The sequence below is a fragment of the Rhinatrema bivittatum genome, chromosome 7 (genome assembly GCF_901001135.1).
Source record: "Rhinatrema bivittatum chromosome 7, aRhiBiv1.1, whole genome shotgun sequence".
NCBI lineage: Eukaryota > Metazoa > Chordata > Amphibia > Gymnophiona > Rhinatrematidae > Rhinatrema > Rhinatrema bivittatum.
Genome location: NC_042621.1, coordinates 149,815,622 through 149,839,676, shown reverse-complemented (window position 1 = coordinate 149,839,676; position 24,055 = coordinate 149,815,622). Strand labels below are relative to the sequence as shown.

The 24,055-nt window shown below is 41.7% G+C and overlaps 1 protein-coding gene and 1 long non-coding RNA gene across 5 annotated transcripts in view; one reads left to right on the top strand and one right to left on the bottom strand.

The window, feature by feature from the left end:
• Window positions 1-2,957: 2,957 nt before the first annotated feature.
• Window positions 2,958-7,945, bottom strand: LOC115095519. Its single transcript, XR_003857800.1, has 2 exons — window positions 7,778-7,945; window positions 2,958-5,799 (listed from the first exon to the last, which is right to left on the bottom strand). It is a non-coding gene; the product is annotated as an uncharacterized LOC115095519 (long non-coding RNA).
• The window catches only part of WAPL (WAPL cohesin release factor), a 533,375-nt gene continuing 517,126 nt past the window's right edge, over window positions 7,807-24,055 (top strand). For 2 of the 4 annotated variants that reach the window (XM_029609314.1, XM_029609311.1), the window contains exons 1-2: window positions 8,128-8,576; window positions 12,734-13,260. In XM_029609314.1, the coding sequence (XP_029465174.1) occupies window positions 12,756-13,260 (505 nt within the window). In that variant the 5' untranslated portion in view covers window positions 8,128-8,576; window positions 12,734-12,755. Of the gene's footprint in view, window positions 7,932-8,127; window positions 8,577-8,729; window positions 8,889-12,733; window positions 13,261-24,055 lie in introns of those variants that run through there. The other 2 variants (XM_029609312.1, XM_029609313.1) reach the window with 2 other exon arrangements.

Genomic DNA, 24,055 nt, shown 5'->3' with positions numbered 1-24,055 from the left:
GTCTTGAAAATTCTCTAGGAGTTCACAAAATTAAGAGTGTTTAGCATGGTTTGTGCCTTAATGCCATGTAGTATTTTTTTTGCAGTGAGCATGAGTTTGAATTGAATCTGCAATATAGTTACCTTGTGAGATACCGTTTGTGGTGGAAAGATTGCAATGAACAGCTTTTGAAGATTGTTGGGTGGATGGAATAGTTCCTGAAGAAGCCCTTTTGGGTGAAACAAGGGCCCTTGTCGGGCAAAATCCAAATGGATTGAATTGAGATATAGTTAACTATCCATTGAATTTGGGAAATTTAATGTAAAAATGTGTTTGTCTTGGTAGGAATAGATTGTTCATTGTATATGGGTTGTGTTATTATTTAGGAGAGTTGTGGGTGGATCCTTGGACCGGTGGCAGATGACCACGCCCCTGGGGGAAGATCCCGAGAGGGACCACTGGTCAGGCTCAGAGGTAGGAGACAGTCACACACTAGTTCTTTTATTAGACAGAATACTGAACCACCAGAGGTGGCAGTAGTGAGCTGGAATGCCTGGCTGGGCTGTAGTCCCTCAGATACTGAAACAGCGATCTCTGGAGGCTGAGCTGTAGAGAAACTGAAATAAAGTGAGTAGGCAGGGTATGCAGAGTTCATGGACAGAACCTGATGGTAACAATCACACAATGTCTCATAGAAGCCCAGGAGCTGGAATGAAGTAGGCCCTCGAGGAGCAAGTAACCTGGTTCCAGGGAAAGCTCTGAGAGAGCGATGGTAACTCACAGATGTAGTAGGCAGCGATGACTTCCAAGCAGAAGTGAATTCCGAAGAAGTCCAGGAACGAGGGCCCTCGAGAAGCGTGTACCGGTTCCAGACTGCAATCTACAAAGTAAGAGAGAACGAGGCCCCCGAGGAGCGGGTACCACTAGTTACTCCGAGGAGGAAGAGTAGCGTAGATAGAACAAATCCATATCCTTATCCGTTATCCCTATCCTTGCTAACTCGAGTTGTTAGCAATTCAGAGACCTTTAAATATCTGAAGCGGATGATGCCATCTCAGGGGGACGCCCCTGAGGTTTGCGCGACTTCTAGTACTTGAGGCAGGGCTACACCGCGTGCGCGCCCCTAGGCATCAGGTCAACATGGCAGATTGCAGCATTGGGCCTGTCCGGGGATGCCGGACGAGATCGACAGAGAGACGCTGCGGCAGCCAGCCTTCCATCAACCCCGGAGGGAGTCACCAATGCAGTAAGGTGGGCGGAGTGGAGACATCGGGCAGCGACGGGCGCAACAGGTTGACCCTTAAACATTGTTTATATTGGAGTGATAGCCATTTATTCAACAATTTTTGAATTAATATACATCTTATTGAATATTGAGGTACACCCATGTAAGAGTATATACCCTCTACTTATTTCTTTAAAAGTGGGGGATTTTTTTTAGTGATGTTTGTAGGTGTGAATGTGTATGTATGAGGTTATAATTGTGAGTATGATCTTATTTACTATAGGTGTAGGTTTGTTAAAGGGTATATTCATTATATATATGGACACTACAATATTGACAATTTTGTTTACATATGTGATTCCATGAGGATTAATCTTTAAAAATGTGTACTAGTTTTTATTTTGCTTGAAATAAAAATTGTATTTCATAACTCTGTTTTGGGATTTAATCTGATACCCCTGGTTCATGCTGGATGATGTTATGTACCATGGAAGCATTTGAACCTTGCTATCTGAGAATAGGTGGTACAAGTTCATATCCAGAAGGGAATAAAAAATAAAATGTACCTACTATGGTATTTTTCTACCAAGTCTTAGAAACAGGTATGAAAGCATAAGCTGATTTATTTAGTCAGATTTAAGATCTCTCTGTCTCTATTCTGGCATGGGGAATTTTTAAGAGATCTAAAGTTGACATTTATATGTGCCATATAACATGTTTTATTTACAAAGCTGACACAGAACTGTACAAGACCGTCTCTTGTGATTCTATGACCATGGGAAGGGACACAAAGTCTAGCCCTTGTCTTGGAATTGGCTGGTCCCTGTGGAATCTGCCTGGGAGACTAGGGGCCAAGTTGGGTTAGAGAGCAATGGTTGACTGGAGGCGTGTTTGAAATTTCCTCTTTCATTATCTTCCTTCTGTGCTGATTGGGCCAGCAGGAGGAGGTGGTGAGTAATGGTGTCCCAGCTGCATCCTTCTCCTTTGCAGCTTGAGGCCCAGAGTAACAGCTGGGCCCCAGGTGGCACAGGAGGAAACCAACTGAGCTGCTGCAACTCACTTCTTTCAACTCAAACAGCAGGTAGATGGGGAAATGATGGGCTAAAAAGGGGCTGGGTGTGTGTACAAGAGCCAATGGGGATCAGTATGGGGTGTAAAATAAGGCTAGAAGATATAGCTATATATCTATATCCTCACATACATACAGTATATTATTTAGACATATAGATACACATACACAGATGTATCCTCTGCCCTTCCCATATTTCTTCCTCTCCTCCTTCCAGGTGCCTTCTCTCTCATCCCCACCCCAAGCATATATATCTATCTATACATTGGCATTTGAGGTGAAGATGAGAGAGAAGGTACCTAGGATTAGGAGAGGAAGGGAGAAAAGGGAAAGAGAGGGAAGGAAAGAAAGAACCAGGTTGGGGAATTGGAGACAGAATGAGGACTGGAGAAGGGAGGAGAGAGATAGAGAAGTTGAAATTGTGAAAGAAAGCAGAACTGTATCCAGGAGACACCTCCCCCCAAGATTCCAGAATCCTTCCATTTCATGTCCTGATCCAGTCTCCTAGCCTCCCTGTCATCTCTGAGCCTCTCTAGGTCTCCTCTCTCTATCCTTGATTCTCTCTCTTTCCATGTCTAATCTTCTCTTCTCCTCAACCCATCAGAATTTTCTCTTGCTTTCCTCCCATACTTGGAAATTATCCACACATAAAATTCCCAAAACAAAAATTATAGAGACACAAAATGATGGAAAACTACTTTATTTGTATTATGCTAAATACATTTGCATTATTTAACATACAAAATAGTTCAGATTTATGCAAATATGCTACAGAATAGCCACAGAATTTTCATTCTTAAGCTGAATTGGCTGCCACAAAAAACTAGGGGCTGTGTTTCTATAATGTTTCCGTTTCAAAGAGTTCCAGCTCTAAAATGTAAGCACTGGTGGGTTAAGTAATTTGTTCACCATTACACTTTACTGCCAGCCCAGCAAGAAACAGAGAGGCCAGAATATTTTTGATACTCCACATACCAGTCTGACACTTGTAAACCAGGTCATGGGAAGTTGTGCCAAGACTGAGCAGCACCTACACTCGAACTCCTCCAGCTGCACCTATTGAACAGTCCATACAAGCAGGGCCAGTGCTAGCATTGTTGCTGCTCAGTGTGACAGCAGAAACTGTGAGTCTCGCACTCTGTCGCAGGCTCCCTTTGCTGCCGTAAAAAGCCATGCTCCTTCCAGCAATCTAAACTTTCAAAATTGACACATTTGCACCTAAACTCCAAAACTGGGCAGGAGAGATTCCAACGTGCTCCTGCTCCACTAGCCCATATGGAAAAACAGTGCCAGCTGGCCTTGTAGCTTCCATTTTGTTGTACAGAAATGCATGTACTGCTGTGGTGCCACCCAGTAAACCAATATGGTATTACGCCTATTGTAGCATATATTTGGTGGGAGTTTGGCCAGAGGCATTGCTAGGTTCCTTAAAGATCCAGGCACGGGCTCATAAGTCCTTCCTTCCCCCAAGATGTTGATAATTAAACAACTTTGATCACGATCAGCAGCTTCCCCCGCCCCATCCAGAGCAATCATATAAACACACATAATTGGACATCACAATTTTAAATAATCTTTGTTCTATGTTCCTATCAGAGACTCAAACTATATGACCTGCGACAGGGAAACAACTCAATTTCCCCTTACTACTCACAATAAAAAAATATTCAAATTTTGGTATTACCTCAGTAGCAGCAACACGAACTTCCTCCACATCAGCAACATTGTATAATTCAAAACCCTTTAAAAACTGTACTCAGAACCTATAGGAAGCCTACCATATTATAACACCCTAACTGCCAGACTCAAACTGTAACAACCTTACTAATGAAAAGGCAGCACCTCAAATATTACAGCAGGCCCTAAGACACCAATATACTGTACCTATTAGGAAAATGGAACAAGCCAGTCTGCTATAGATCACTACACAAAAGCCATATGCTAGCAGAATACCTAACATACACAGACCCCAGTCTCATTATTCTGTATTTGACGAAGTATAAATGGAAATGTTCATTTTTTATCTGAACGGGAAACCACAGGAAGCCAGTCTATTCAGCAAGAAGGATCTCAGAGCTACAAGCACTCATGCAGGGACCCATATCTATCCTTCTCGAAAGAAAGTGTAACTCATCAGAACAGTGCCCTCATTCTTGTCCAAGGTGATGTCAGGTTTTTCCCTCAGTCAGTCTATTTCTCTGCCAGGATTCAGGAAATCAAAATGCATAGGCTCCTTTCTCTTCTTATGATTCTTGGATGTCCACAGATGCTGCTAAGATATCTGAAGGTAACAAATGCTTTCTGGAAATCAGATAAGCTATTTATATTATTTGTAGGAGAAAGAAAAGGGGAAGCAGTATTGAAAGCATCAATTGCCAGATGGATAAAGGAAGCCATAGATGCAGCATATATCATACTGGACAGGCCAGTGCCAGAAGGCCTAAAGGCACACTCAGTGAGGGCCCAGACTGCATCATGAGCAGAATACAGATCAATAGACTCAGACATATGTAAAGCAACCACTTGGTCTTCTATGGATATCTTAAGGCATTACAAATTACAACAACCACCCTTGTCTTACAACAATAATGTAATGTCCATATTGCTTATATTACTTCAGTTATATGTTCCAAGTTGTGTTCTAAGTTGATCTTAGTTGTTTCATAATTGATTGTACTTTATTTTAGATTATCCGTTTATTATATACGATATGTTCCTTGTAAACCGCCTTCCCGGCGATAGTTATCTCTGTTAAATGTGAACCGGAGTGATATGTATTGTATACAGGAACTTCCGGTATATAAAAACCAAAAATAAATAAATAAATAAACCTATACGAGAAGGAAATTAATTTTGCAACAGGAGTCCTGGAAGCAGTGTTGGGTATCTGGACAGATGGGCAGACTGGATGGGCCATACAGTCTTTGTCTGCTGTCATGTTTCTCTGTTTACATCTCCAACCCAGGATAGGGACAGCTGAGGTATATCCTGCTAGTGTTGACTGGTCAGGTAGGATGTAGAGGAAGGTTCAGTTAGACAGACCAGTCCAATTCCCATCCTGAACACAGCTAAGATAATGATGGGGCTAAGGGATCAGAAACAGAAGTAGCAGAACTGCCAATACAGGAGAAACAGAAGGAAGTACCACCGAAAAGAGTTTAGGGGTGGGCACGGATCAAGTAGGTTATTTTTCTTTTTGAGCAAAAAAGAAAAAAAAAAAAAAGAAGAAAAAGGATATATATAGATAAGGGCAAAGTGGTAAAGGTTAAAGGGGGCAAAAGTAGACCCTGGGGAAGGAAAGAACAAGTTATGCTCGAGAAGGGAGCATTGAAGCAAGAAGGCACTGGCTCACCTGCAATATTAAGCTTTGGGTTTTCTATAAAAAATAAATAAATAAAGCCACTGAAGAATGATAAGCTTTGGTAAAAGGCTATTGATTCCTGCCTTGCTGCACCATCAGACAAGAATCTGGTACTCTGCATCCATCTGCTGGTAGGAGGGGAAAATCCCACTGGTGTTGACTGGTCTGTCAGGATTTGAGGAAAGAAAATTAGCAGGTAAGCTCAGGTTGCCACTTACACACACACACCCACCCCCATTTGGGCAGGCTCCTTATCGCACTCCCCATCGCTCAGGCTCCCATTCGCCCTCCTCCCCAGGCAGGCTCCCATTCATACACTGCCCTTCTTAGGCAGGCTGACATTCACATATCTCTCACCTCCAACCAAGCAGGTTCCCATTGATAGTCTCCTCCTACAGGCATGTTCCCAATAACACACACATACCACCCAGGCAGGATCCCACTCACAATCCCTCAGATAGGCTCCCACTTATAACCCCCCTATGCCTACCTGCTCAGGCAGGATCCCACTTACACACACCCACCTCAGGCTCTCATTCAAACACATACTCCCATTCACCCCCAACCCAGCTCCTACTCACACACCCTCCTGACAGACTCCCATTCACGCACACCCCCTCTCAGGCAGGCTCCCACATACCTGGAGGGGGTGGGTTTGAGAGGGAGCATATTTGGGCAAGATGGGTGTGTGAGTGGGATCTTGACCAAGTGGGGGAAGAAATGTAAGAAGGAGTCTGCCAGGGGAGGGAGGTGTGAATGGAGCCTGCCTGGGGGAGGAGTAGGTGTGTGCAGGTAGGAGCCTGCCTGGTGAGGGGTATTTGAGTGGGAGTGGGAGCCTGCCTGGGGGAGGGGGTGTGAATAGGCAGGCTCCCATTCGTACCACAGAAAAGTAGGCTCCCACTCAACCCCCTACTCCCCAGGCAGGATCCCACTCACATACATTTCCCCCAGCCCAGGCAGGCTCCCATTCAAACCCCCTCCCCCAGGCAGGCTCCCATTCACACACATCCACCCCTCTCTCCAGGCAGACTCCCATTCACACCCACCCCTCTCCCCATCCCCTCCAGGCAGACTCCCACTCATACCCCCTCCCTCCCCCCCTAGGCAGACTCCCACTCATACCCCCCCCCCAGGCAGACTCCCACACATACCCACCCCCTCCCTCCCCAGGCAGACTCCCACACATACCCACCCCCCTCCCCAGGCAGACTCCCACTCATACCCCTCTCCCTCGGCAGACTCCCACTCATACCCCTCTCCCTCGGCAGACTCCCACTCATACCCCTCTCCCTCCCTCCCTCGGCAGACTCCCACTCATACCCCTCTCCCTCCCTCGGCAGACTCCCACTCATACCCCTCTCCCTCGGCAGACTCCCACTCATACCCCTCTCCCTCCCTCGGCAGACTCCCACTCATACCCCTCTCCCTCCCTCCCTCGGCAGACTCCCACTCATACCCCTCTCCCTCGGCAGACTCCCACTCATACCCCTCTCCCTCGGCAGACTCCCACTCATACCCCTCTCCCTCCCTCCCTCGGCAGACTCCCACTCATACCCCTCTCCCTCGGCAGACTCCCACTCATACCAACCCACCCACCCCTCTCCCCAGGCAGACTCCCACTCATACCAACCCACCCACCCCTCTCCCCAGGCAGACTCCCACTCATACCCACCCACCCCTCTCCCCAGGCAGACTCCCACTCATACCCACACATCCCTCTCCCCAGGCAAACTCCCACCCCACCCCACCACATACCATACCATCCATCCCCTCAGCAGGCTCCCACACACCTTCTTCCCCCTCCAAGCAGGCTCCCATTCACACCCACCCCATCCCCTCCATGCAGACTCCCATCCCACTTCAGCTCATACCATCCATCTCCTCAGCAGGTTCCCACTCACACCCCTTCGCCCCTCCAAGTAGGTTCCCACTCACACACACTCCCCTCCAGGCAAGGTCCAATTCTCACATAAACATATACATAACCCAGACAGGATCCCATTCAATCTCACATAACCCAGACAGGATTCCATTAATTTAGACACACAAAGAAACCAGACAGGCTCTCATTCACACAACCCAGACAGACTCCCATTTCCCACTCAGTCGGGAGCACAGGAGAGCATTCTACTCCTTTTCTTACCGTTTTGATCCTGCGCTAGTCAAAACTCGCGGGGTCAGTACTTCCTGTATGCTGATTTCGTGAATCGCGAGATCACAATACAGCACGTGCTAGCTGCATGTTTTGAACCCAGAGCCAGTACTCATTGAGAAGCAGGAGAATGACCTCCCTCCAGGTGGGATTCTCTCTCGACGCCGGTGGGATGAGGGCCACCGATAGCTTCCGGGCCTCTTTTTTTCTCTCTTCGGCCGCTGCTAGGATGGGGTCCACCGGCGGCCTCTAGGTCTCCGTTTTTCGGCTGTCAGTGTTGATGGGTTCCACCGGCGGCTTCGCGGGCTTTTCCTTTCTTCGACCGCTGGTGGGACGGAGGTCCACCAGCCGCCTCACAGGCTTTCTTTACTTCCGGGTCGGGCCTGCGTACAAGAAGGAAGCAAAAGAACAGAATCTCGTAAAAGCCAGTTTAAAAAAAAAATTAAATAAAATAAACTACAACTCCCATAACCCCTTGTTTTCGTAGCTTACGTCATAGGAGTTAAGTCTGCGTTGTCGTGTTTCTACTGCTGCAGGCATGCGCAGGATTCTTAGGGGTCGGTTGAATAACCTCTTTTGCCATTGGTCAAAGAGTTAGTGCCGAACGTCGTGACGGAGAGCGGGGGCAAATGGCGGCGAGAGGTGTCGGGGTCCCTGTTTGAAAAAAAAACAAGCTTCCTAATTCTGGTGAAATAAGTGCAGAAGAGGAAGAAGGAAGCCGGGAGCGGCGGGACCCGGGACAGGAAACCAGCGGAAGAGTTCTCAGGGCGGAGGGAGAGTCCTTGAGCGCGTGAGTTTGTGTGTGTGAAGGGAGTTCTGCTGGGTTATTCGCCAGAGTTTTGGTGATCCTCGGAGAGAGAGGGAGGGAGTGGACGCAGGCGCCGGCTCTTTGAGAAAGGGGCGCCGGTTGGGTTGAAAGCTGCGTTCTTTCTTGCGGGATCGGGAGCGTGGGAGCAAGGCAGGCCTTAGCCAAGCTCGGGGTTGGACTGACAGCGGCAGGGCCGGCCGGTTTGTTGCGTTATTCTTAAGCCGTAGTCGCTCCTGCAGGCCTCTGGGTGCTGGAAGAGCTGTCGGCGCCCGGCCCAGGCCCGCCCGTGCTGCGGTATTGTTTTTGCATCTTACCCGGATTCAACTGTTTAACTTTATCTAATTTTATGTACTTTTTCCCCTTCTCCTTCCTCCGTATCTCTTTCTCAAATGTTGCTTTCTTCACGTAATTTTTACCCAGTTATTTTTGCTGCCACCCGTCTTCGAAATTCGTTGAGGGGCTTGAATGAGCAAAGCTTACCGCTGCCTGTAAATAACTTTTCTTATAAAACTTGTCTCCGATGTAAGGGGTTGTCTTTTTTTTTTTTTTTAACGTACTTTGTGCTGTGCAGTCGGACTTAGAAAGTTATCCCAAGTTGACAATATATTTTTTTTTTTGGGGGGGGATTTCTTAAATGTATGTTAACTTTAATTATAGTCTTCTGGGGCAGTCTAGTCGTTAACCTTGGCCTTTGACTTGTTTCCTGTTGCTTTTAAATCACTTGGACATAGGTTTGCTTATCCCTGTTTCTTTACTTTTCAGTAATTTTTGTGTGGGTTTGAGTGTACTGCTTTATTTTTTTTATATGGATCTACTGAAAAAGTCATTTTAAAGTATTAAACTATTTTGCTCTTTAATAATAAATATATTTAACCACCACTGGCTTGAAAGCACACCACACTTTATTTATTTTTTTGTAGTGGTGGTGGGGCTCTACAATTTCCTTCTGGTCAATCAAAACCTGCCTCTGTATGGCTAGGGTGCCATGAGCTTTCATCTACAACTGTATGACACATTTTTCGTTTATTTTGATATTGCACTCCAACCCCAGTCCTTTCATCACAGTGACCACAAACCACAGCTCCCTCTGGGAACCCTTGGCTAACTAGGACCCTAAGTCTGTTCATGAGGTTTCACTGTTAAGTGGTGACTAAGACTTCCTTACATCAAGCGTCTGTGAAGACTATCTCCACAGCATCCTCTGCCAACCCTGGTGTGCAGAGTTCTGGTGTGGAATCTGACTGGTCTTGATTGCTTAAGTCTCCACACTTTTTGTCATAGCAACCCAAATTCACTCTAATTTTTTTAAGCCCATCTGTTTCCTGTCATAGTAGTTGAATATTTGAATAGTCCTGGATGACAAAGTAAGTTGTTCTATTTCATGAAGTGAATTTGGAACAAAGGTCAAAATATGTTAAGCAAGGAGCTGCTGAAAAATCTGAGATAATTTCAATCTGTATCTTTTGAATAAAATTTTCTTTTAGCATTCGCCCATTGGGTTTGAATATACCTTGGGGCACTGTCAGGTCCATCATTGTAAAGTGAAAACAGTTTGGCACCACCAAGACACCTCCACAATTGGGCCATCTTTCCAAAGACTGTAGCTGAGAGTTATGGAAACTTTTGTGGAAGGTCACTCTGAGGCCTTAGATTATTTTATAAGAACTAGAGCGGTGTGTGCCTGAGATTGAGGATAATGTTGACTGTTGAGTAATTTCAAGATTAATCCACAAACATGGCCTGTATGGGAAGGTGGCAAGAAGAAAGCCACTGCTATATGATGTGCCTCATAGTGTTTGCAAAGAAGCACTTGGGGAACATTGCATGCTTGTGGGAGAAGGTTTAGTGATCTGTTGAGACCAAAGTGGAACTTCTTGGTCTCTGTTGTAAGCAATGTGGGTGGAATAAAACAAACATGATACTATTGCCTCAGTAGAGCATGTTGGTGGTAGATTATGTTGTGGCAATGCTTTACAGCAGCTGGAACATAGAGGGAAAATGAATGGTGCAAAGTACAGGCAGATCCTGGAGGAAAAACTGTTCCATTCTGCTATAGACCTGGGACTGGGAGAAGATTTAACTTTTAGAACATTGATCCTAAGTACAAAGCAAAAGCAACAATACAGTGGCTCGGGAAGAAGGCAGTCCATGTTCTTGAATAACCTACTCAAAACCCAGAGCTGAATTCAATAGAAAATCTGTGGCAAGACTTGAAGACTGCAGTCCATAGATGATCCCCAGCAAACCTAGAAGAGCTTGTACTGTTCTGCCAAGAAACATGGGCAAAAATTGCACCATCCTGCTGTGCAAAGTTGGTAGACAGTAACTGCTTATGGCTGTTAATGCTGCAAAAGGCTTCAGCCAAGTATTGAGTCAAAGGGTATGAAGATCTGTGCAATCGACTTTTTGTCCTATAATTTTTATAATTATTTTATGATGAAAGTATAGAGTATGCTTTGTAGATCAGTGCAACAAACTCCTGCTTTAATGCATTTTGTTTTAGACAACAGGATAAGTGAAAATTGTACAAGGGTGTAAAGACTTTTTTTTTTTTTTTACACAAGGCATTCTATATAATTATAGAAGGAAATGTGGTGCTGATCCAGAACTATTTATTAAATTAGGTATTTTAAAGTGGTGTGATTTACTTCATGCCCTTATGTAACTGTTTATTGGTATATTTTTGAAATGTCTGAAAAAATTCTTTTCTGTTTAGGTCTCCTTTTTTGTGTTTTGGCAGGATTCCTGTTTGTAATGGATATTTTTACTTTTCATGTATACTTCAAAATATTTTCTTTGTAATGTTCTTTATAATATTTTTAGCAGCTTAATATGTGGAGGTATGATATAGTTGCTGATCTTTCACTTCACTGTGAAGATATTCCCTCTTTTTGGCATTAGTAAATGTGTGGTTTTTTTTTTTACCTAAGCACAAACAAGTCGATTTTAAAAGGCCCCTGTGTACAAATAGTGGGGGTTATGAGTGGGGCCGGGCCCTGTGTGCGCCGAGTACATTTTAAAATGGGACCTGGCCACATGCGTAACTTTTGATACGCGCAGATGTGCATGACCTGAAGAAATGGGCCGGGCCAGGGGTGGGGTCTGGGCGGACTGGGACAGCACCATTAGATGCTGTCTCGGGAAAGTGTGCGCTGGCAGATGGTCAGCGTGCAGAGTTTACTTCTGCTCCAGAGGAGCAGTAAGTATAAAAAACAAAAAATTGGGGATAGCTGGGGTAAGTTTAGGGGTCGGGGAAGGAGGAGGAAAGATAGGGTTAGGGAACTGGGCAAAGGCCCGATCACGTTGCCGTGCTTTTCTTTTAAAATTCCCCCCCCCCCCCCCCGCGTGGAGGAGGCCACCTGCCTGCACATGGGTGCATGGACATTAAAATCTGGTGCGCATATGTGGGTGCGTTATAAAATAGCATGCATGTGCGCACATCGGAAAGCGCATGGATGTTCGTGGACCTTTAAAAATCTATCCCAAAATGAGAGAATATTTACTAAATAGACCCCATAATTACTTATAAAATTGAAACAATTATGCAGGAGTGATTCTTTGATTATCATACTAGAATAGTTCTCATAAGGGAGGAAGTTTATAATTTGTTTTTTTCAAACATGCTTATTTTTAAAATTTGATCATATCTGCATTGCATGCTATAAACACAATTCCAGTTTAAAAGCTTTAGCATAACCAGAGTAGTAAATAGATAGTGTATTAGCAGGAAAAGGTTGTCATAAATGTTGTTAAAATAAGTAGAGGGTACTATGGCAACCAAGAGAATGTGTTTTATTCCTATGGTGAATTGATTTGTCATTCTGTTAAAGCACAAGTTTGTTTTTTGTACTCAAAGGCATTATAATTTGGGAAACATTTCTTAAGTTTGGTGTTAATTCTACAATATGTACAGTAGTTTGATATATATTTTTTTAAATCCATTTGGCCTACCAAAGGATGTTTTTAACATATTGTCCTCATCTTAGAGTTTATAAACATAGCATGCAGTGTGTAAATAAACTCAAAAGCTTTTTTCATCTGTTTGCCCAGTGGATAGGAGAAGAAAACGATGTTTCTCATACACCTCAGCTTAATGGTAATTTATGGTTTTTTTTGGTTTTTTTTTTTATTTCCAACAGAGAATATGAAAGAGGTGTAAAAATGACTTCCAGATTTGGAAAAACATACAGCCGAAAAGGGGGAAATGGCAACTCAAAGTTTGATGAAGTATTTTCCAACAAAAGAACCACCCTTAGCACAAAATGGGGAGAGACTACCTTCATGGCTAAACTAGGACAAAAGAGGCCCAACTTCAAACCTGAAGTGTCAGAAATCCCCAAAAAACCCAAAGTTGATGAAGAGATTACAGAGGATCCATTTGGATTTGATAGCGATGAAGATTCTTTGCCAGTTTCATCAAGGAATCTGCTACCAGTTAAGAGCACCTCCCAGCAACCTGTGGAACTCTTAGAAACTGCTGAGTCAGACAACTTCACTTCCATACTTGAAGTTAACAGCAGAGCGAGTCAGTCAATGAGTAGTGACAACACTGTGTCAGCCAAATTTATATCTTTTGACAGTGCTTTGCATGAATTAAAAGAAAAGAGCACAAACAGCATCCTTGAAGATGGAGACAAAAACAGTAGTGCTATCTTCCCAGCTGAATGTATGTATATTTTCTTCAGTACACTTTTTCTGTCATGTTGACTTACAAGTCTTTTATTAAACTGCATATTCATATTCTGCAAGTTATTGAATGAATATTAGTTGATCATTTATTTATTTATTTATTTATTGGTTTTATATACCGGAAGTTCCTGTATACAATACATATCACTCCGGTTCACATTTAACAGATATAGCTGTTAAATGATCATCTTGATCATCTATGATCATCAAGATGATCATCTATGATCATCTTGATCATAGATGTTTAGACATCACCATTCTAACTCAAAGTACAACTAACTTAGATTAACAGAAGCAGAAATGGATCCAAGTTTCAATATTAATGTTTAAAGGAAATGATCTTGTAAAATTTAACATTAAGGATATGGTACTATCAAATGAAACATTTACATGAATATCTACATCTGTGCAAAGAAACTTAGGTTTGTTTTTAGCTTTGCTTGATGGGCTTGATCAAGTAGTAATTGTACATTTATATTTTGTTCACTGGATGTTTTTTCTGATACTTTCTACCCATGTATTGAAAATTATACCTTTTTGGCAGCTACATCTGATCACTTCATATAATTAGGACACACAAGTACATTCATTGTTTATAAATTTAGTGTTAATGAAAACAGTCGGATAATTCTTAATGTTTGTTTTATTAATTATAAAACTGATGACAACTTGAAAAATGAACATCTACTACAATAACGTACAAAAACCTGGGTCTCCTTCTTCCAACTTTAACATCTGATGGTGAACAAAACCATAGAGCAAGGGTAGGCAACTCTGGTCCTGGAGTGCCACAAACAGGTCTGATTTCCCGGACATCTACAAAGAATATGCATGAGGTATATTTTGCATACAGTGGAGGCACTGCATGCAAATATTTGTCATTGTTTATTGTGCATGTCCAAAAAACCAGAACGGTTTGTGACACTGTAGAACCTGAGTTGCCTAACCCTGACTGACATAGAGGGATTGATAGGTGGAATATGTAGGATCTTGAAGAGCTTGTAATAGGGAGGATATATTTAGAAGCAGATTTATTAATTTTAAATTGATGACTCTAAAATAATGTTCTACAGCTGTGTGTTTTGTTTTTGCACTGCTGAAGAATTCATTTCATCTGTGCTGCCCTAATAATTATGTTGAAGCTAAATCTGAAGTAACGAGACCCTGAAGTTCAATGAGTCATTTTAGTTGAAAACTGAAAACTCATATACTGCCTTTTTTTTTTAACCCCCTAAATTGAGAAATTAGATCTAATTGAAAATGTATTCACATTTATATAGGGTGTAGTGCAAAAAGATTCTCACAGAATAAACCTGATAATGCTTCTGTATAAATCCATGATGCTACCACAACTTCAATACTGTGCATTTCTGGTTGCCCCATATCAATAGAGGTATGGCAGACCTAGACTAGTACAGAAAAAGGCAACAAAAATGCTAAATGGTCTGGAATGCTTTTTTTTTTTTTTTAAGAATAGGATAAACTGACTTGGTTTCTTTCTTCAGCTAGGAAAAGAGACAACTTAGATGGGATATTTGGAGAGCTTTGTAAAATTGTGAGTGGTTGGAACAAGTTCATAAGGAATAATTATTTTCTCTAAAATAGGACTAGGTAACTGGGAGAAGATTTAAAACAAATTTTTTAAAGCCTTCTTTCACTCAAAGTACAAATTGTGGAATTTTATTGCTGCAGGATGTGGTCAGGGTTACTAGCAGGGCTTAATTTGTGGGGGAACGGCCTGGACTTGGTTCTGGGATTTTTTTCAGGCTTAAGAGGCAGAGCAGCAGGGTCATTATGCTCCAACCCCTCTCCTCCAGGCAGACCACAGGGAAAAGGAGGAGAGAGGTAGAGCCTGGATGACACAGAAGCGAAGAGCAACTGTGCTCCTTAATCTAGCCCCTCCCCTCTTGATTCCCCTCCCCCCCACCTCTCCTGTAGTTCAGGGAAAAGAAATTGAAGGGGGGTGATACTGAGCAGACACTGCAAAGCAAAGAACAGACTTAAGAAGGGGTTTGAACTAGCACAAGTTTGAAACTTTTGAGCAGTAATGCCAGTTGTCAAGGCTTTAACCTTTAAAACTTAATGCTAATTCAACCCCTGTTTTTACTGAGTGTTTAATTTCTGGCAGAATAACGCAGAGCAGCATTCTGCTGCCTCCTTTTCTGGGACCCAAGAAAGCGGAACAGAGCCAGCAGCGTATATAAATTCTGGCTCTTCTGAGGAAGCAGTACATAGCCAGTAGCTGCATGGATTATTTATGGCCTCCCAGCCCTTGGAGGAAGCAGAGGAGATTAGAGAGTTTTGGAGCTTCTTACCCTGAGACAAGGGCAGCCACATGGTTTTGTTTCATGTATAGCTTATGTGAGAATTCACACCTGGCCCTGGTCCTCCCCATCTCCCCTCCCCTCCACAGTTCCACTTCTTTTTTTTTTTTTTTTTTTGTCTACAAATTAACCCTGGTTACTAGTACAGTTGAGTTTAAAAAAAAAAAAATTGACCATGTTTTGGAGGGTAGCCTCATTAACAGCTCTTAGCCAGGCAGACTTGGGATTTGTTTCCTTATCGGGAGAGAGCATCATAGAATGAATCTCCCCATTAGGTTCTGATGGTTAATTCCATTTGACTTGGATTGGCCACTATCAGAACCAGCATGCTGGGCTTGATGGACCATTGATCTCACTCAACATGGCACTTATGTTCACATTGTCTCTTGGAAAGCCTCATGTGTCAACTGATCCAAAGGACAAGCATTATTGAGTTGAACTCTTTAAAAAAAAAAAAAAAATCTAAACTGTTTTGTGATTTGCTTTTCATTCAAACAAATAATTTTCAATAGGTTTTTATAATTTATCCTATTTTCTGATGTGTGTAAAGTCTCCTCCCCTGACCCCCCCCCCCCCCCCCCCACTAATATCTTTCCTATTTGGTTTTGTTATTGACATCAAATTTCGGGGCATGTCAGAGGCCAAAAAGAGTCACATGGGCATTTTGTAAATGGATCTGCTCATTCCATGAGTACACACATGCAGTTGTTGTCGTCCTCCTAATAACGTTTTTGGTTTTGTATCCCTTCTGCATTCAGTCTACACTAATTATTTTTCCCATAGTATCTTTATTATGACATAAACAACTATTATTGTATTCTGAATAAAAGGGTTTATTATGCATAAGAAAACAACCCTGTCCTTCCACCTACTGTGCAAGAGTCATATTCAAAGAATCAGGTGTACAACAGAACTAATTCAGATCTACTGCACAGAAGGAGCCCAATTCAACATCAAGTAATTTGCAGTTAGTCATGGATAAATGACATAGGCAGGTCACTGGGCAGAGATTCAATGTAAGCACTCCAGATCTTATTAAACTTCCCCTCCATATGATGCAGGCTTGACAAAAAATAGATTGAAATTCTAAATGTAATTCAGTCATGCCTGTTCTCTACATATCTTCCGGTGGAGGAGCATTAATTTGCCATTTTGCCAGTATACACTTCTTAGCAATTAAACAACTTTAGTTCAGAAACATAAAACCAAACTTCTCAAGATCCTTAACCTCAGATACTGGGACAAGATTACAAAGAGCAGGTGATAAAGGTATATTTAATTTCCAACACTTTTGATATAATATGCAGCACAGGGGTCCAAAAAGTATTAAACAGAGCACAGCGCCATGGATAAGGGTAGCATGTTCTTCACATCATAAACATTTCACCAGTTTTATAATTTTTTGCCTGGATAGCTTGATAGGGGGAAAAATGAGTTCATGAAAAATTCTCAACTGAATTTCATGGAATAAGACAGTCAAGTACTTTTATAGATTGAACCATGACAGAAATATACTGTCTTCAGTAATCTCCCTATCCAGATCCTTGCACCAAAAATTCACCAGAGACATTAGAGTAGTATGTCATAAGAGAATAGACATTTTATATAAAGGCAGTGTTTATTTGCCTTTTTTGGACATGGGTAAACCAGAGGTGTGCTTACTTGTCTTTATCTGAAAGTGTGATTGGATAAAGCTTCAAATCTGAAAATATACTAAATCATGATTATTGAGGCCAAGAGTAATGTGTACAGCATTGAAAAGAAATTGGTTACCTTTAAGATCAGTTAAATCTTAAGACAGAGTGACAAGCTATTTAGTCATTCTACAAAAAATCTCAGATGATATGAGTCGGAATATTGGATTTCTAGAAAAAGGTAAACTGAAAAGTATCCCAAGACAGGCTTATCAAGTTCCTCACAGACTTCCAAGTAAATTGTGCAGCTCTCACTAGTAGTGATTAGGCCAAATAATTGGGCAAATCTTTACTCTTCCTATGAAGTATACATTTCTGATCTAATGGAGACAATAGGCTGCGTTCCAAGTTCAGGTCTGAATAACAATCTTTATCCACTAGCCAATCCACCAGATATCTCATGAGACAGGCCTTATTATATGACTCAATATTTGGAGATTTGAAGCCTCCCTCCTCTTTTGTTATCAATTTCTCCAGCGTCATGTGTTCTTTTGCCTTTTCATATGAATTGCGAACAAGCTCTATTGACTATTTTAATATCCTTGTTGGACAATATTAATGGGGTCATCTACAAGATAAAGGACCTTTGGAAGTAGAATAGTAATACGTTCTAGTCTACCTGCTTAGAAATTTGGAGTTGCATCCAGCTTTATAGTTTTATTTAAATTGTTTTAAAGGTGTAATATTCAGCACATACCATTGAGTAGGATCCCTTTGTATTTGTGGATCATGATATTTATAGTATTTCCAGCTCATTTTATAGGAAATCACACCTGGTTCTCTTTCAGATATTGTTAGATCTAGTACCTCAGATTTCTCCAGAATTAACTTGAAGCCAGAAAAGGTCCCTTAATCATGAAATGTATCGAACCCATGACAGATGACCCTTTTGCTTTGGGCAAAAACAGAAGGATGTCAACTGTAAATAATACTTTCAAAGCAGAATGAGCAGATCCCACACCTATGTTGCTCAGTGCTGCTTCCAATTTCAAAACTTAAAGGCCCTAATTTTAAAATATACAGGGATAGTGGGTAATCCTGCCTGGTACCTTTTTAGATGGCGTATTTTTGTTTCAAGGTTTGCATATAATTCCTCAATACAATCATATATAAGGCCTTGGAAACCATTTTCCTTTAATTTTAGATCAACCTGATTGGAAGGCTTGTTCTGTGTCAGCCTGAGTAAGAATGGAATCCTTAGATTACCCCGGTATTGGATTCTAATAAAATAAATAGTCTGTGCACGCTGGTACTAGCTCTTTTTTGCTCTGGAGAGATCCAACTTGATATGGGAATATCAATGATGATAAAACATTCTTAATCCTGTTAGCTAATATCTTTGTAAATATCTTAATTTCTAAATTTAACTGAGATTTTTTCATAAGGTGTTGAAGATAGTGCTTTTTCCTAAATCTGATCAGAATCCACTATTTGTAGTTGTAGATGATGCTGGCCTTATTCATGTTTTAGTCATTTTCTCGAATCCTTAAACTATCAAGAATTAATAGCTTAATCATTTTATAGAAATGAGCATTCGTTCCATCTAGGTCCAGGGATTTAAAAAGTTGAAGCTCTGAAATTGCAGAGGCAACTTGATCCCTTATTTGTGCATTAAGATATTCTAACTATGGAGGTGATATTCTCTGTAGAGAGAAACTAGATATAAAACTCTGCCTCATATCAGCATCCTCCTCCTCTGCAGAATATAATTTTCTTTGATCATCCCTAAAAATAGTACTTAAATCTTTTGAAGAAGTTACAGTACCCTGTAAGTATTATGTAACGTGGAACCAAATCAACATTTTATTACATTGGCCAACATCCTACCAGCATTATTTCCGTAAAGAAAAAATGTTAAGAGGTCAGTGAGGAAGTGTCCTGCTGATGTCACTTATGATTTAATAATTATGTAGCCCAGAATTTCTCGGAGAGTGCAGTTGAATGATGACCTATCGTATCTTTCTTAAAAGCATTTAGCTATTTGAAATCTATAACTTCTTTATCCAGTCTGTCTTTTTTTTTTTTTTTAGCTATCACTAAATATAATTTCCCTTTTCAGAAAAGAACAAAATTCTGGAGTAGGGGAGTAGCAGAGTGGTTAGAGCAGTGACTATTTGGCAAGTCTTTTTACCCTCTGTTGCCTCAGGTATAAACTTACATGCTGATGCAGTAGTCTGGGCCATAGAAAATGTGCGCTGGTTTAGTGCACATTTTTAATGCTCAGATTTTTTTTTTTTTTTAACTCCTGATGCAGCAAGCTAATGTTATGCTAATGCATCTGTAGTTAAAAAATAAAATTCGCTAAAACTTTAAAATGTGCTTTTGGGAGATTCCAAGATGGCCGACCTAGCGGGACGAGCTTGAGGGGTCTTGTAACTTTTCCTATTCGTCACTCGGGAAGGAAAAGAAGGGCCAGGGAGCGAGAGCAACTATCTGACCCTTCCACTAATACTATGCTCAGCCCAGTGGACGCTCATGTTCATCAGGGAGGCTTGGTACCGGGGCTGAGCTTGCTGGAGGAGGGCCAGAAAGAGGTAGTACTCAGCCCCTTCCCTGAGCTTTCGATCTCCCTATCCCTGGAGGAACGACTTCCCCCTGCCAATCTGGCGGAAATAGGATCGTCGGACCCATTGCGGGGAAAGGACGCTGGCTGCGAAGGCAGAAGACTCCATATCCTTTAGTGAGATGCTGGACCTGATGCGTCTGGCCTCTATGCCGTTTGGAGAACTGAGAAGTGTACAATTCTGGTCGCCGCATCTCAAAAAAGATATAGTTGCGATGGAGAAGGTACAGAGAAGGGCAACCAAAATGATAAAGGGGATGGAACAGTTCCCCTATGAGGAAAGGCTGAAGAGGTTAGGGCTGTTCAGCTTGGGGAACAGGCGGCTGAGGGGGGATATGATGGAGTTCTTTAAGATCATGAGCGGTCTTGAACAAGTAGATGTGAATCACTTATTTACACTTTCTGATAATAGACTAGGGGCATTCCATGAAGTTAGCAAGTAGCACATTTAAGACTAATTGGAGAAAGTTCTTTTTCACTCAAGGCACAATGAAGCTCTGGAATTTGTTGCCAGAGGATGTGGTTAGTGCAGTTAGTGTAGCTGGATTCAAAAAAGGTTTGGATAAGTTCTTGGAGGAGAAGTCCATTAACAGCTAATAATCAAGTTTAGTTAGGGAATAGCCACTGCTATTAATTGCATCAGTAGCATGGGATCTTCTTAGTGTTTGGGTAATTGCTAATTGCTAGGTTCTTGTGGGCTGGTTTGGCCTCTGTTGGAAACAGGATGTTGGGCTTGATGGTCCCTTGGTCTGACCCAGCATGGAAATTTCTTATGTTATTATGTTCTTAAGTGCAGGAGGCATTGAGGACAGCATCACTGCTAGACATACTGGAGCAGAGCCTAATCAGTTACCTTCCAATTCAGATCCTCGAGCTGGTAAGACCAGTTGAAATTACTTTGGAATCTATCTGGGAAGCGATTCAAGCTTTAAACACCAATATTTCCAATCAGATTAAACCAGTTATTGGCTATATAGCTGATTTAGATGGCTGAATGAAAGTAATGGAAACTGAAATTTCAGTAAATAGAATTTTGAGTCTTTAAGGAATTGCAGTATAATATCCTGAAAGAAAATAAATGGCTTACATCTAGATTAGTCCAAACACAGCAACCAGAGCTCCAAGTGCACTTTACAACGTAAATTATATAGTCAACAAAGCGCACAATAGACTTGATTTGGTTGTAGTTATATAGTATATTACTATATAGTATATTACTACTATATAACTACGACCAAATCAAGTCTATTGTGTGCTTTGTTGATTACATCTAGATTAGAACTTATGGAAACCAAGTGAGAAGGAGGAATTCGTGCTTTATCAACTTTCCTAAAGATCCACTTGTGGCTACTAAAGAAATGTGGAAAAAATACCTGACTGATATTTTGAAAATTCCAGAAAAGACATTTCCATTAATATCTAGAGCCTATTATATACCTTTTTTTATTTTATTTATTTATTTATCATTTTTATATACCGACGTTCTCGATACAAAATATCAAATCAGGTCGGTTTACATAAAACAAAACAATCGCGGTGAGGCGTTACAATAAATACCCTTTTAAGAAGGGTACTGTTGGTACAAATGGTATGCAGGCTTTCTTTCCTGTTGAGAAATCACCATTAGATCTAACATCTGATTTGGTTGAACCAGCCACATTGTCTTTTTTTTTTTTCCCGACTGGTTTCTTAAGTTGCCTTTTCATCACCGTGCTGAACTTTTCCTTCATTTGAAAGTTTATGCTTATCCAGACTTTGCACAACAAACACAGAAGAGAAGAAAGCAATTTTTATTATCGAGGCCTAAAGTTTTGGAGTTGGATGCTTTATTTATTTTAAAGTTCCCTTGCAAGTATTTGAATGTTTCTTATACTTTTTCAACTATCATAATTGTCATCTTTCTTGAGTAACTAATTCTCCTCTATTTCTTACTCTTCTCCTAATGCCTAGTTAGGATGCATATAAGAACATAACATGCCATACTGGGTCAGACCAAGGGTCCATCAAGCCCAGCATCCTGTTTCCAACAGTGGCCAATCCAGGCCATAAGAACCTGGCAAGTACCCAAAAACTAAGTCTATTCCATGTTACTGATGCAATTAATAGCAGTGGCTATTTTCTAAGTCAACTTAATAGCAGGTAATGGACTTCTCCAAGAACTTCTCCAATTCTTTTTTAAACCCAGCCACACTAACTGCACTAACCACATCCTCTGGCAACAAATTTATTTATTTATTTATTTTATTTAAATACTTTTCTATACCGAAGATCATGTACAAGTACATATCGGTTCAGTTTACAGTGAACCAACATTTGGAAATTACATCAAACAATATGAACTTAATTTAACAAAAAATTCCAGAGTTTGTGTGTTGAGTGAAAAAGAACTTTCTCCGATTAGTTTTAAATGTGCCTCATGCTAACTTCATGGAGTGCCTCCTAGTCTTTCTATTAACCGAAAGAGTAAATAACCGATTCACATCTACCCGTTCAAAACATCTCTATCATATCCCCCCTCAGCCGTCTCTTCTCCAACTGAAAAGTCCTAACCTCTTTAGTCTTTCCTCATATGTCCAAGATTGTCATTCAATTTTGTTATTAGCCTCTCTTGCTAGTTTTTACCTTATTTATTTTCCTGTCAGGAAAAATTACTTGAAGATGTGAGATTGGAATCTCTTTATCGAGGACTTGGAAAATGTGAAACTTAATTTTTCTTATTTCTTTATTTTTCCTTATTTAATGTTTTTTCTGTGTTTCCCGTGATTGCACTTTCAAGTGTTTTCTTGAAATGTATTTAAAAAGAGCATAAATTAAAATAAAATGTGCGTTTTGCACAGGCTGAACGCACATTATTACACAGGAAAGAGGGGGAGGCCGCCCCTGACAGGCTATTCCGTAAGTGGGAGCAGCTGCCATCGCTACTTAGCTCAGTAAATACCTATTTTTCAGTCTTGTTTGGCAGTGCGAAGCAGCTTCCGGATAAGTTGCTACTTATCCAGCTATCTGGTGTGGGTCAGCGCTACTTAGCTGGATAAGTAGCAGTGACCTGCACTGTGTAGCGGATAAGTTGGTACTTAGGCTATCTGACAGCTGCTTCCTGCTGCCAGATAGATGGATAAATCAATATCTATCTAGCTGTAGTGGCGGCAGCAGCTGCCGCCAGTTATCTACATAATTAGTACTTCTTTGGAAAGTGTCGGCAGCTGCAACCACTTAGCCAGATAAGTCAGTAATTATTCAAGTAAGTAGTGGCAGCCATGGGCACTTGCCCAGATAGTTACAGGTTTTTAAAAAATATTTTTTATTTTACTCTCTTACATTTCCAGCATTAAAGGGGGAAAAAAAAAATCTCCAAGGACAAGCAGAAAGGTGGTCTTCACAGGTAGGTGACATCAGATGGAGGCTCCGATGCGGAAGAACTTATGTAAAAGTTTCTAGATCTTTGATTACACACACTGAGCATGCCCAGCATGCTCTATACCATGCAACCTTTCAGAGGTCACTCTTCAGTTTCTTCTTTTCCGCTGAGCTGTTTTTTCTCTTCTATTCCGTCACCAGGTCCCTCTCGGTGGCTTCCCGTTGTGTCTGTAGTCAGGGTTTTCGACTATTTGGGTACGTTTCCTTTCGTGGTCTTCTTTTACCCCCCCCGTGGTGACGGTGCCTATGTGCCCGCCAGCTATTGAAGCCTGCCACCATAATTTTTGACTTTGCGACCCTTCTGTTTCGCCCTAGCATGGCAACATCTTGTTTTCATCAATGCCCCTGGTGCCAGAGGCCCATGTCTATCACTGATCCTCATGAGGTATGTATCCTGTACTTGGGGGCATTTCATGACGTCCAGGGTTGCTGCATATGTGCCCAAATGACCCCTGAAGGGACATCTGCTTCGATTCTACAAGGTGGGTCAGCTCTTCATGTGAGAGAGTCCGAGCTGGTGGCATCGGCATTGGGATCATGGAGTCGCACAGATGGACACCACATCATCAACATCAGCGAGGCTGTTTGGTTCTATCAATGCCGGTGGATAGATAAGAACATAAGAACATAAGAAAATGCCATACTGGGTCAGACCAAGGGTCCATCAAGCCCAGCATCCTGTTTCCAACAGTGGCCAATCCAGGCCATAAGAACCTGACAAGTACCCAAAAACTAAGTCTATTCCATGTAACCATTGCTAATGGCAGTGGCTAT